This window comes from Kwoniella pini, chromosome 8 (assembly GCF_000512605.2).
Source record: "Kwoniella pini CBS 10737 chromosome 8, complete sequence".
NCBI classification, from domain to species: Eukaryota; Fungi; Basidiomycota; class Tremellomycetes; order Tremellales; family Cryptococcaceae; genus Kwoniella; species Kwoniella pini.
This window is the reverse complement of record NC_091723.1, coordinates 968,909-982,200: the sequence shown is the minus strand read 5'-3', so window position 1 is coordinate 982,200 and position 13,292 is coordinate 968,909. Positions and strand designations below refer to the sequence as shown.

General features: G+C 44.7%; 6 protein-coding genes across 6 annotated transcripts; 3 read left to right on the top strand and 3 right to left on the bottom strand.

The window, feature by feature from the left end:
- Nucleotides 1–157: 157 nt before the first annotated feature.
- I206_106122 (mitochondrial 37S ribosomal protein uS10m) lies at nucleotides 158–1,000 on the bottom strand (the record flags this gene model as incomplete). Its single annotated transcript, XM_019156675.1, has 2 exons — nucleotides 158–848; nucleotides 912–1,000. The coding sequence occupies 2 exons, from the start codon at nucleotides 998–1,000 to the stop codon at nucleotides 158–160; spliced, it is 780 nt and encodes a 259-aa protein (XP_019010477.1).
- A 440-nt stretch (nucleotides 1,001–1,440) lies between these two features.
- On the top strand, nucleotides 1,441–2,455 carry I206_106121 (YggS family pyridoxal phosphate enzyme; the record flags this gene model as incomplete). Its single annotated transcript, XM_019156674.1, has 4 exons — nucleotides 1,441–1,554; nucleotides 1,625–1,744; nucleotides 1,824–1,890; nucleotides 1,950–2,455. The coding sequence occupies 4 exons, from the start codon at nucleotides 1,441–1,443 to the stop codon at nucleotides 2,453–2,455; spliced, it is 807 nt and encodes a 268-aa protein (XP_019010476.1).
- Nucleotides 2,456–2,678: 223 nt separating this feature from the next.
- Nucleotides 2,679–6,225, bottom strand: I206_106120 (uncharacterized protein; the record flags this gene model as incomplete). The annotated part of the gene is made up of 12 exons (XM_019156673.1): nucleotides 2,679–2,705; nucleotides 2,768–3,476; nucleotides 3,532–3,851; nucleotides 3,928–4,053; nucleotides 4,103–4,133; nucleotides 4,192–4,449; nucleotides 4,510–4,531; nucleotides 4,583–4,877; nucleotides 4,942–5,103; nucleotides 5,166–5,984; nucleotides 6,040–6,076; nucleotides 6,146–6,225. The coding sequence occupies 12 exons, from the start codon at nucleotides 6,223–6,225 to the stop codon at nucleotides 2,679–2,681; spliced, it is 2,886 nt and encodes a 961-aa protein (XP_019010475.1).
- Nucleotides 6,226–6,939: 714 nt separating this feature from the next.
- I206_106119 (uncharacterized protein) lies at nucleotides 6,940–10,382 on the top strand (the record flags this gene model as incomplete). The annotated part of the gene is made up of 16 exons (XM_070203250.1): nucleotides 6,940–7,827; nucleotides 7,885–8,064; nucleotides 8,126–8,268; nucleotides 8,326–8,617; nucleotides 8,672–8,734; nucleotides 8,789–8,951; nucleotides 9,009–9,026; nucleotides 9,077–9,150; nucleotides 9,203–9,299; nucleotides 9,355–9,710; nucleotides 9,761–9,848; nucleotides 9,904–9,957; nucleotides 10,014–10,024; nucleotides 10,084–10,192; nucleotides 10,245–10,305; nucleotides 10,358–10,382. The coding sequence occupies 16 exons, from the start codon at nucleotides 6,940–6,942 to the stop codon at nucleotides 10,380–10,382; spliced, it is 2,622 nt and encodes an 873-aa protein (XP_070059351.1).
- Nucleotides 10,383–10,566: 184 nt separating this feature from the next.
- Nucleotides 10,567–11,276, bottom strand: I206_106118 (uncharacterized protein; the record flags this gene model as incomplete). Its single annotated transcript, XM_019156671.1, has 3 exons — nucleotides 10,567–10,864; nucleotides 10,921–10,992; nucleotides 11,050–11,276. The coding sequence occupies 3 exons, from the start codon at nucleotides 11,274–11,276 to the stop codon at nucleotides 10,567–10,569; spliced, it is 597 nt and encodes a 198-aa protein (XP_019010473.1).
- Nucleotides 11,277–11,870: 594 nt separating this feature from the next.
- On the top strand, nucleotides 11,871–13,195 carry I206_106117 (uncharacterized protein; the record flags this gene model as incomplete). The annotated part of the gene is made up of 3 exons (XM_019156670.1): nucleotides 11,871–12,152; nucleotides 12,219–12,326; nucleotides 12,440–13,195. The coding sequence occupies 3 exons, from the start codon at nucleotides 11,871–11,873 to the stop codon at nucleotides 13,193–13,195; spliced, it is 1,146 nt and encodes a 381-aa protein (XP_019010472.1).
- Between the last annotated feature and the right edge of the window lie 97 nt (nucleotides 13,196–13,292).

Genomic DNA, 13,292 nt, shown 5'->3' with positions numbered 1-13,292 from the left:
AGATAACGTGTTGTAAAGATGTTTAGGTCAATGCACTTTGAGCTATGTCAGTTTGGTAATGATTGCTGCACGATATACATGATGCAATGCAGTCGCATTCTCTGGATTGTGATGCACGTGTGAAGCTAACATGCATAGTCCCTCTCCCTCTCCCTGTCTATACCTTTTCCTTCTCCTCCTTCTCTGCCTCTTTCCCAGCCATCTCAACATTCTCATTCTTCCCATCCGATACTGCAGCAGCAGATTCCATTTGTTCACTTTCAGCAGATAAAGCTTTAACTAAATCTTGAGCAGCATCTTGAATTTTCTTATCACTAAGTAATTGTTGATCTTGTTGTTGTTGTTGACCTAATTCTTGTTGTGCTTTTTTTCCAAAACCAACTTGAACATATTCATGTAAATAAACTTTAATACCTACACCAGGTAAACTATTTTGTCTTAAATATCTTAAAAATAAATCTAAAGATTCTTTTGAACTATCAAAAATTTTAATTGCTCTTTTATATGTAATTCTTTCAAAGTTTTCTTGTGATTTTTTTTTAACAAACGGTGATTTTAAAACTGTATATAAAGATTTTTCTTTTGGTAAAAAAGCAGGTAAAGAAGTTGAAATATTTAAAGAATTTGCAGAATGTATTGTAAATTGTGTTGTTAAATCTAAATTATATGATTGATATGATTGTAAATGAATTGTAGCAACATGTATACCATATTTTGGTTTATGTGGTGTAATTTTTGGAAAAGATAAATATTTATTGATTTTAGGAAACGGTATTGGTAATGCTGTTTCAGCATCTTCTGAGATGGTGGTCGTTGCTGATGTAGAAGCGGATCGCATTGTCGAGGTACTAAGTTTACATTCTCCTGATCAGCGAGAAATCTTGCAATTACTTCAAGGGAGATACACTCACGAAAGATATCGAGAAGACGAAGCGACAGCATTGGAAATGCAAGGCCTTGAGAATGCTGCCAAAGCAGAACGAGCGGAAGGTAAAGCCATATTTGCGGTAGGCGAAAGGACGATATGCGGAGAGCGTATGCAGCGGAGAGGTCGTCTAGTGACCGATTGAGTGCAAGACAGTGACAAAGAGAGGCTGATGAAAGGTCGATCGACTGAGAAAAACGAGATTTATTCGCTGTTTAAAAACGTAAAAAGTCGGAATTGTCAAAAAGACAACAGGGGGGAACCTTACGTTTGGATTTACACTTTCGAAATGAACCTGAATCGGCAATCACGTGACTTTACACTTCAACTTGACCTGGTGTTATCATACTCATCGAGAGTACCTGCATCGCTAGATGACTTGATACAGCCATTACATTAATTCGATTTAGTGAATTTCAATTGCCTATTAGATGCGGAGTACGGTTTGGTATTCAACGCTATCAAGAGTCAATCATCGTTCTCAGATTACGATCCAAGTTCGAGCTTACGCAAAAATGTCAACCTCAATGTCGCTAGAATATACTTCGGATCGAGCTGAAGAGCTGAAGGAGAACATCGAATCTGTACAAGCTGAAATTGATCAAGCTGTATCCGCTAGCGGGTCAAAGGTGAGTCGATTGCCATCACACCTATCTGATAGAGGTAGCCAGCCATATATCTGAATAATGGCAATCTTAGCCCCGATTGGTAGCCATTTCCAAAATCAAACCTGCATCGGATATCAAAGCGTTATATGATGCTGGTTATAGACATTTTGGCGAGAATTATATACAAGAAATGGTAGACAAAGCGGAAGTTGTGAGTCTCTCCCGATTATTTGACCCGGGTATCCCAATTGCCATCTCTTCGCTAATTAAGATTGCTTGATTCTATTCAGCTCCCTAAAGATATCAATTGGCATTTTGTCGGTGCCCTGCAGAGTAATAAATCGAAACTTGCTGCATGTAAGTCTCGTTATCTGGTATCTGACCATATAACATCCGGACTGACCATAAGGATGTAGCTGTCTCAAATCTTCACGTTCTGGAAACTCTATCGTCAATCAAAGTAGCCGATTTACTACAAAAATCACTTTCACCTTCTCGAACATCGAAATTGAACGTATACATTCAAATAAATACATCGGCAGAAGATGCAAAATCAGGTTTACCATCTTTGTCATCAACTTCATCAGATGGAGAAGTCGTTGATCTTGCCATTCATGTTATACGGAATTGTCCTGGTTTAAATTTATTAGGATTAATGACTATTGGATCATTTGAATCAAGTCATGATTCATCAAAACCTAATCCTGATTTTACAACTTTAAAAGAAACTAGAAAAGAATTAGCTAGGATATTACGTGAGAAAGGTATAGAAGGTGCACCGGAAGAAAATCAACTGGAATTGAGTATGGGTATGAGTGCGGATTTCGCTCAAGCCGTTAAAGAGGGAAGTAGTTCAGTCAGAGTAGGTACGAGAATTTTCGGTGAAAGAGCTAAAAAAGTACCCAAGGCTGCTGTGCAGTAGTGATAAAGATCTGTTTTGTTGACAAAATATGCTCTGGTGGAGAGGACATCACTCGTGATTGAGCAATGTCACGATGTCAAGGGTAATCTTATAATTACGTTCATGACTACGTTACCCTCCTGTTAATATATCATTATAATGTTTTATACAATGTGACAATATGTAGAATCCTGTGCTGGAGCTCCACTGCTTTAGAAATATATTTAGCCAAAATTGCTAAGATCTATCGGAAGGGGAAGCCACCTTGGCCCTGTTTCGTGCTCGTCATGATCAGCGTTATTCCTGGGTTGATAGCAACAATGCTAGACTCACTTCGCCAGGTCCTACTTGCAAAAAGAAATCGTCCAGATCAAGTCCTGCCACTTGGCCAAAGCCGGGTTCTTGACGATTACCCACTTCTGCTTGCCAATTATTACCTAATCCAACAAATCCGAACCAATTATCCGTGGGACCATAGCTTGAGCTTGAGTTCAATGTGAAATCGGGTTCCCCAACATTACCACCAGAGAATGTCTTTGGTAAAGAAGCTTGAGTACCTCCTATGTCTGAGATAGGTTGTTGTGTGTATGGCATGGTATTCAAGGGGTTCGCAGTAGGCATATATGGTGGTAAATTGGATAAAGGTGGTATAGGTTCTCTAGCTTCTGGAACCACGTATTCCATATGTTGTGTAGGTGGTTGATTTTGAATTGAATGTTGACGCCAAGCATTCGTGTCATTATAACCATTGTGGTGATTTGGCGGATCCGATTGCTCCTGACGAGCAGGAGCGTTCTGATGGCCTGATGGTTCATTCCGATACGTGTCGTTGCCTTCCCACTGGCTAATGGAGGGGCGCCGGATAGGAGGTAAAGGAACTTCTACACCTCCGGTAGGGCTGCGCGTGTTCACAGCATCTGATAATCCTGCAAGCTTTTGACGTAAAGCTTCTAATTGCCGTCCATAGCGAACAGCGGGGTAATCACTTTCCGTTGAAGTTTGGCTCAAGCAATGACATAGCTTATCGATCAGCTCGTTTGTCCTATTTCCGCCCTTATTAGCGATAACAAAGAGCTGCCATTCCCTAGACGACTCACCTTTGATGATCCCCTCGTAGCATAGCACCAGAGTAAAGAGCTTTGAGTAGGACAATGGCAGCGTAAGTGAACCAAAGAAGATGTCTAGTGGGTAAGAAGGGTAGCGCTCCGCCTGGATATAATTTATTTACACAAATGTGTAGCATCTCTCTGGCAGCATCACACATGTGGAAGATGTACCTTGCGTCGGGGGATTGTGCCGCACCTCTCGGGAACAGACTGAGTTTAGGTATCGTTGTCGTACCCTTCTGCTGAGTTTGTCTTTGTAAGGCTCGATACTCCTCCTCTGCTCGAACAGTCGCCCGTTCGACATGTGCTTGCTATGTCGGGTACAGCCACGATAAGCGTCTTAAAACGGGCAATCGAATCACTGGGAAAGAGGTCCAACAGACTCACAAAGCTGAATGCACAAATGTACAGCTGAGTGTAGTAGAAAAAAGTCCACATGATGTCTACCAAGGGAAACATCTTCCACTGCTTTCTGACCCAGAGTAATTTGAAAGCATCCAAAGAGCGAGCCATCTGCGTAGCAATTAGTAGTATTCAAACAGCGATTTAACGAATGACAAACCTCGTCTAGATATTTGAAGTATTCTCCGTGTCTATCGTATCAAGCGGTCAATCAGTCAAACAGTAACGAGATCCAAACCTCTCACTCACATTACCAGCGATCTAGTCCTAGCAGCATTTGGATAGAGCGTGTCATGAGCATTGCTCATCAATTGAGTAAGCTCAAGGTAAGCTTGTAACAAGCTTCCATAATCCTCTTGAGGGTGTTCCTGGTCGTCGGGTATCTCGCGTAGGAACGGGAAATTACCATAACCTGCCGCGGGCCCACTTTGACTGGATGAAGAGAAGCCTTGGAAACAGACTGCCGCACCTCTCGCCCAAAATCCCTTACCCAGACGAATCGATACACTATGCGAGGAGTCTCAGTTCGTACTTTGTGATACTGCCTAAGAGATATTTCAGACTCACTGGCGATCAGATAGATAGCAATCTGCAAACATCTTCATCAGCCTTATCAAGCCATACTTTTTATGGTACTCACAAGTCCAAGCGACTCTGGCTCTTTCGATTTCTAATGTCCTTTCGCTATCGGGCAATAGCCTTAGAGCCATTTTGTCCAGTCCAAGCTCGTAAGCACTCCTGACTGCTAGACCTATCAATTGCCATCCTTGACGATTCTCATCACCGTGAGGCTCTTCTCTAGCTCCGACAGCATTCAGCTCAACAGGCGATGCTAGTGGTGATGGACGAGGTGGATTTTCGGCTAATAGTAGTATCGATTCTACGAAACCAACTGTCGGTGGCGCTCCTAGAGTCTGTACATCCGCTATCCAGCCCTGTTGCGACAAACAACAGTCAATTAGTTATACAAACCTTGAGAATATACAATCCCAGACTGACCCTCATGACCTCCCACGATTTGTTATGAATATCTCTCGATCCGGGTGTATCGTCTAGCCGACTTGCAATGATGATGAATGTTGTGATCGAATACCTCTCCTTTTGCGCATAGACTGCTAAATCTTCTTTGGATGTGGGTATAACCGCAGAAGGGCATATAGGCTATAATTTCACCTTGCAAGGTCAATTGTCATCGAGATTAAGTGATACAAGAAACCGCTTACCGTTAGATGGTGGTAATAACGAAAGTATCGATCAACTAATCTAACAGCTTGATCCACATTGAGAATGCCTAATTTTATCAAGGGGAAATCTTCTAAGGCTGGAGCTTCATCGCTTTTCCTCCTATCATAGAACCGCTTAAAATTCGAGATATCCCTAACTGTTGCTGCTTGACCGCTCTTTTCATGCAGATATGTCTCTTGATTTCGCTTTCCCCTTCCGCCCACTATACTTTCCTTGGTCGCTGCCTGTCCGCTTGCTAAAGCCAATATTTGAAGAGCATCCGATTCGTTTTGCATATCTGCGACGACTATACTGCTCGGGTCGGCGGCATGAAGAGGCGGATTCAGATGCAGTCTGCGCCGTTTCGGTGATGGAGTTGATGAAGGTTGTTGTGCATTTCTTGAACTTGATGCTGCTGGCCCATACATTGGTCTTGCAGGGGGCGTATGAACGGACGTACCTGTCATAGGGGACAGGTTCGCACCTGAAGACCCCGTGTTGGGTCCATGATAAGGATACGTGGCATGAGGTGAGGGTCGAGAATCATGGGAACCAGATGGTTGTGGTAAGGTATGATGCGAATCAGGTGGGTAAGGATAAGGGAAAGTCTGATTCGTTGAGTTGGGAAGGTGAAGCTGGTTTCCGCTGAGTTGATCGCGATCTTCCTCACCCTTTGTATCAACATCCGATTCGTCCAGGGATCCTTTTCTGTTACGTTTACGATTGTTTCCCCCACGGCGAGATGGTGCGAACACACATTCTCGCGATTCTCGCTTACATCTGGAGCATGGTGGAGACGAAGGGGCGTCAATGTCACCCTTTGCATATGGTCAGCATCAGAGAATAACATTCCAGAAGCCAGACAAGACTTACAAGATCACACTTAGCCTTCCTACTTCGACAATGTAGACTAAGTCGTTACATGAGATCAGCAAGAAATCCTCCGATCCGTTTGCTTCAACCATTTCGACCGACCTACCAAGCTCTGTAACCCCTTTTGATCTTCTCCGGCCTCAGTTGCGACTCTCCTTCGACGCTAAAAGACCTTGATGCTTCCATCGTGCTTCACCTCTGCTTGTTTTGTTATTCTGAATACAATGTGTTAGGTTTTCTGAAAGGATGATCTTTGAAAGTGAATTATGTGAACCTCGCCATGATAACTGGGGACCCGCTTGAACCAGAATGGGATTTAGTGATTTCTATTTGTATCAGTTGATTGTAACCTAGCTTCAGGGCATTTGCTTCCTCATGAATGCGGTTCATTAAGAGATGCCGGAATGATCTCAGGCACATCGGCGCGCTCATGAAACTAATGATCTAAATCCGCTGGTGCATTGTTAGGTGCCACTGTAGACTTGATCATCATTCGCAATATAGCACCTCTTTCCGGGTGAGAAGTTGGGTCTGAGAGTATTTCCTTGTGCGTTCTCAAGCTCCTCATCAGATCAGTCGTGACATCGCAAGGTCGTTTTTCTTATGATCCGAGGACTAGAAACCCATATCGAACCAGTAGTTGCTATAACTTGGCACCATGCTCCCACGTGCCGACCACGAATGTTGACGTGAATGACGATCACCCACTTTTCAAGGTTTAAACCGCAGAATCCAACAATCGTCTTGCTTGACTGATACTCACCATACAGCTCGAAACGAAACAAATCGGTACCTCCATGAAACACGCTATAAGTGTCCACTGGCATAGCAATCTATGATGGCCATTCCATGAGATGAGAATGACATACTTGAGAAGACCAAAGATCACACTCAATTAGAATGATTCATGCGTCGACCACCTTTCCTCGACACCGACCAGACTTCTGGTCAGCAGTCGACGGTGACGATGATTCGGGAGAATTGATGGAGACCAAGAAGGAAGCAGCTGAGTATCATGATTCACTAGTACAAGAGCTACAATGGAAGGAAATCGGGAACGGGCAGATTTCATCCTTCGCACCCGTGCTCGAAATCCGGGCGGAAACGGCGAAATCTACTCATACAGGGTTGCATATCGATATGCCCTCGCCAGAACAGACAATTCAGGCCCCATCATGGCAGGTGGCTGCAACTCCCCCAATACAAGACCCTCCGACACCCTCTGCTGCAAACCAAACAGCCCCACCTCCTTCTTTCCACCCTTCTCACTTCCTGCAAACGTCCACTCCTCGAGGTCTGACTTCGACATTTCCGTCCGTACCCACTCCAAGCGAAAAAGGTACACCGCATCTTCCTCGGCCGGCATCAACTGTGATCTCTCGGCATAACACCAGAGGTTCAAAGGCATTGGACACACCTGATCATATCGCTTCCCCTGTCGACTCGCCATCTACCGACACATCAAGACCTTTGATCGATCCCAACTTACATGGTGACGGTCATGGTAGGAGAGACGATCCCGCCACTCCCGTGCCAATAGGCAAATCTGCTCTTTCAGAGATCAAGTCGAAAAGAGAGCATCAAGCTATATCAAAGCATTTTGATTTACTCACCAAAGTTCTCGTCAAAGATCAAATCGCTCCACCGACCAAAGGGAAAGGAAAGCCAATTTCTGGGAAAACTCTTGGCATGGCTGCAAGCTTGGGGGGAAAGGTATTTGATAGACTGCGATTCTGTTTGACAAGTGAAGTCAATCAAACTTCAAAGCTGAAGCAACGAGCCGATATTGTAAGAATCAACCTTCCTTTTGCTTCTTGCTTCCAAACTTATCCATTCATTTGTTAGATAACGAACCTTGGTGGACAAGTGGTGTTGCAGCCTGATACGGCTATAACCCACGTTATATACGATGCGGGTCGATCCGCATCTCTGCTTGCACAAAAATTGGGGCTGGAGACAATTAGCGAGCTCCCCGCTGGTACTGTTTGCGTCAAATGGGATTGGGTTGTTCAATGCAAAATGGCTGTAAGCTATGGCTCATCAATGCTCGCACGAGAGCGCGACGTAGCTAACGCATCACTTGTAGGGCAAAATGCTCGATACCACTCCATGGCTTAGCTTCCCAAAAACCTCATTCTCACGAGATGTTTCCACAAACGCGATGAAACCCACTTCGAGAATCTTCGATATTACGGATCAGTTGCGCGGTCAGAGTGTCGCGATCACTAGGTAAGCCATCCATTTGATAAATCTGGTATCAGAGCTGAATAGCAAGGAATTGCCCAGAAAACGTGAAGCAACGGCTTCGGATTCCGATACCGAAGAATCTGCTAGAAAACGAACTCGACTTGGTCAAACGAAATCCTTCACTCTCTTTGCCCCTATATCCGAGAAGAGTGAATCAAACCAACAAGCTGGACCATCGAGAATACGATCTTTGGCGAATTTGGGCGTGTCCGTTGCTACGGAACATCAATTACCTTCGGGTCCAGGCTGGGAAAGAGCATCCAGAAACGATAGAGATGCACTTGATGATATGATAGATGGGGTAATGAAAGGAAGTATAGTAGATCAAGAGGTGAGTATTACGCCACGTCCGCAAGCCGGTGCGTCGCTGACTGTCGTCCTGCAGACTTCTGATGGCGATAACGACGAGGGACTGCCCAACGATGCAGACAAGAAGCCCCTCGATCCGGTAGGTCACTTCGTGTACGTTTCATTGAAGTTATTGACAAAGAAAATTGTGCAGAATGTCAAAGGCAAAAGCGATGGCTTTAAGTGCGCACAGAAAATGGACGGGAAAGGCTATACTGGTCCGAACGAATGGTTAGCCAAAAAGTTTGAGGAACTATATGATCTATACCAGGGTCAAGTCGGCAAAAACAGTTTCGCAATTAGAGGTTATCAGCGGGGTAAGTCAAGTCAGGATCTTTTCGGCAAGACCTGAGCTCAATTGCAACGTGGGATAGCCGCCGGCATCATGCGACGTAAGTATTGTGCAATGTTGGCTGAGTTTATTTGCTGAACTTGAGCGTAGGTATCGATTATCCCATAACTACGGGATCCCAGGCGAGAGCGATACCGGGTATTGGTCAAAGTCTTGCTGACAGGGTAAGCATGCTTTGTGCAAGTAGATTGTCAATGACTCAATCGGATCGTGCAGATCGACGAGTTTCTTTCCGGTGCACAGGGTCGTGCATTCTACGAGAATACCGAACAAGCTCGGTGTGTTGCATTATTTAAAGATATTTATGGCGTTGGTGAGGGCTTCGTTTGTATCAGAAAAGGTTTGCTCCTCACTCACGCTTGATGCAGGCCGGCAGCATGCGAACGACTTGTACAGGCTGGGTGCTAGAAGCATCGATGACCTAAGAACAGGTCGGTACTCACTTACCGCAGGGCAGATGATCGGGCTACAACTATACGACGATCTAAAAGCAAGAATCCCTAGAAACGAGTGTAAAGATATCTTCGAGATTATCCGGTCTGAAGCGCAAGCCATTGACGATAAGGTATGGATCGAGATAATGGGAAGCTACAGAAGGGGACAAGATAGTAGCGGAGATGTGGATATACTGATCACGCGCGAAGGAGAGGAAGGAGATAGTAAGAAAGGCATAGTCAAGGAATTGATTCAACGGTTGAAAAAGAAAGGTCTTGTCACTCATGATGTGAGGCATCTCGGCGCATATTCTTGATTGGGTCGCTGATGGAAAAGCAGTTGGGAACACCTACCGATTGGTCCGCACCGGAGGCAAAGTGGATGGGCGTTGGCAGGCTTAGTACGGTGCACAAGCACCGCAGAATTGGTAAGTCTTACACATACGCTCAATTCGTGAGATATATGTACTGAAACCAGTGAAGACATACTCTCGATCCCGTTCGAAAATTGGGGAGCCGCACTCATCTATTTTACAGGTAAGTCTATATTGCCCTTCTTTGATCACCGAAGCTAATGAATATACCTTTTGCAGGCAATGAAGTGGTAAGGCAGCCAGGATTTGTGCCCACTTGCCGGTGACTGAGACTGATCATCTGACGCAGTTCAATAGATCCATGAGATTATACGCCAGGAAACAGGGTTTTGGTCTGAATCAAAGGGGTTTATACAAAGGCGTCATGCGAGAAAAAGATGGTACCAAGCTAACGGAGGGTGAGTATCCGTATCACTAAGCTCGACGATTACGACCTTACAGTTGAAATAGGGGAGCTTGTGGCTTCTCGAACAGAGCAAGATATTTTCGATGCTCTTGGCTTAAGATGGAGGTCAGTGTAGATGATATCACACGAAAAAGATTGGCTAACGCGTAATACGTAGACATCCTCATCATAGAAGACCGTGAAGCAGTTCCGGTGATGAACCATCAATTCCCATTCAAGTCACAACTTTTATCCCGTGTTGTATTTTAAAGCATTGCGTATTGTATCAAACATAATGCATGTCGTAGTCATATTTACTATCTTGTTGTTGTATTTTATGCTACACTTAATTTTCATACCTTCGTATCTCACTCTCATCTAACCGACCTAAGGCTCCTTGAGTTCATTCTTTGCCCAAGCTCCAGCAATCTCTTCTCCAGTAATAGTTCGGATAGATCCAGGTGTAGCGGTAGAGCCGGAGATAGTGGAAGAAACAACGTCAACAAGGGTACCGAGGCCAGTCTTTTCTTGGTGGAAGTGTCTAATTTCATCGACTTTGACTTCAAAGACAACAACTCTAGGGTCAGAAGGTGTTCCATCGTGAACTCCATCTCCTTTATCGGAGAACCATGCTTTGATGGTAGGGTTCCAGAGCTTTTCTACGACTGCGTTGTCCTCAACTCGTCTATAACGGTTGTCAGATCAGTGGACCATTCAATGCAGGGTAGTAGAATGACTCACTTGGCTTTACCGGCAATAGAAGCCCATCCAGTGTTGTTTTGGGTGCCGTCGACGGCGATATTGACATGCGAGCTGTAACATGAAAAGGTCAGTTGACCGTTTCGTATGAAAATAGTCATCTGAACTCACTCATTCTCTACTTCGTTGTCTTTGTGGGATTCTTTATCATAGATGAATCTGAATTTCCAATCTGGAGTGATCTCGGCAACAGCCATCACTCTTGCGTGGAGAGACCCATCTTCAGCTCGAGTAGTGAGAATGACAGCTTTTTGAGCTTTGAAGAATGCTCTAAGTGTGGTAAGTTTCTCAGTGAGAGATGGGGAGGTGGATGCAGAGGCGGAGTATTGATCAGACATTGTGCTTGAACTGTGTAAAGAACGAATAGAATGAAAAGGAGTGGACAGATTTGCCAAAGGTGTAGAAGGAAGATTGATGAGCGAAGAGGATCGAAGAAGGTTGGTAGCGATCAGTCGAGATGCGGGAACAGATCGAGTAGCGATAGAGAAAGGTCGTATACACTTGATCAGCATATCGTCGCTGTTATAAAAGTGAAAAATGTGTTCAAAGAATGGTTAAGAAATTGACTCACTATGCTTTGTGAGTGAATTTGTAAGTAAGTGATATGACGAAGAAAGTATCGATCGATGTATTTCAAGTATAATTTATATGCACCCCTATAAAAGCTATTTGGTGAACATGTCGTGATTGTTAGCATCTTCTTTGGGATTGACGTCATGTATCGTAACCATTTCAGGCACATTATCATCCCATATATCCTCGGACTTAGCGGAGATTTTTATCATACCATCCTTAGTCTGACCATTTGTTTACTTAGCTGTAGCTCAAGCGTCAGAGTAGTAACGAAGCAGCAATAAATTTTCAGATTCTTTGGTTTCGCAACATCCAGACTCAGGGCTCATCTCCATCCCCTTGTCGGATGACAACGGGACATGCTTCTGCCCTCTTCTTTCTCTCAACCTGCGCAAGCTCAATCTGCAAAACAGCTTTATCGTCGATATCTTCAACATATACGTCTACTTCCAGATCCACATATCTGGTCTGTACTTATACCTCGGTTCAGGCAGTATCTTAGAAAACCCTATGTTGGGTCCATTGATCCTAGGGACAACGACTTGTTATCTACAAGAAAAGCTCATGCCGAAAGCTCACTTGATGCGCAAAGGAGAGTGCTGCGGTGGAAAAGGGAGAAAGCATTGAAACGGGCAGAGAAGGTGAGAGTCTTGATACCCATGAAGAAACTTTACGTCTTCAGCTTACATTAAATCGCTTCCACCTAGGAACTGCAAAGGCTTCGAGCGGCTGTCGCTTGTCATCCGCATGCGCTGACTAGACTGATCGAAGAGAGCTATGGGCAGAGAGGTCGACTTAGGCAAGAGGTTTTACGCGTGAATATCTCTGCAGACATTCTCAAGAGTCTGACTTTTTCACCCTGCTCTCACAACTATACATCATCTCCTGACGCTTTCGATGGTCCGCTGACTTGTCGATCTATTGATAGTCTATATCAGAACGTTGCGGAGTCAAGGCATATGAAGATCCACTCCCACCGCTTCTACAACCATTGAAACCTGCCCCAGCGCCCCTATCCGAGGCTCAGCCTCGAGCTCGAGCGAACATGCCGCCTTGCAGGATACGAACGGGATTGAGAAGGACAATTCAGAGGGACTGGTCGATGATCAAACCGCCAATACCATTCTTACTGCCGGTCACAATGGAATCTCGTATCACATTGCTCAATTCGGGTTCGAGTGACGCACTCGTGGAGAATCTTGCTCGCCTATGTAACCTTGGGGATCTGTCATCAAGTGCTCCAGTAGATATGGCGACCTTGGACTTGTCTTCCCTGCCACCGAAGATACAACGTATTTTTCCGCTTAAATCAATCCCCGTTCTGCGCGAGTCTCCCTTGTACCCTCCGCGACCGAAATCAACCCGACAAAATCCCAATATTTGGAGTCTTCCCCGTCGTCTCGATGCTCGGCTTCTGCGTCGAACCTATCAACGCTTCTGGAATGGCTTAGTATGGGTCAGGCCTGTCACATTGTCACAACCAGAAATGCAATGGAAGCAATGCTCTTTCGAGGAATTCAGATGTTGGCAGACTGGCAAGGTTACAGATCAGCTAAGTGATCACAAGGGTGGACAATTGAGAAAGAATCGTCGCTCTGTTGAACACTTTGCTCGTACAAACGATGCTAGTAAGTGGAGTGTAGCTTCAAAGGGCGAAATTGAATCGCTGGCCACCGGATCGTGAGGATGTGCAGCATGACGAATCATCTGAAAAGAGCTTTCAGGACAGTAAAAACTTCATTACTATGCATTCCATTGAATTCTCTCGCTTCATTTTATCT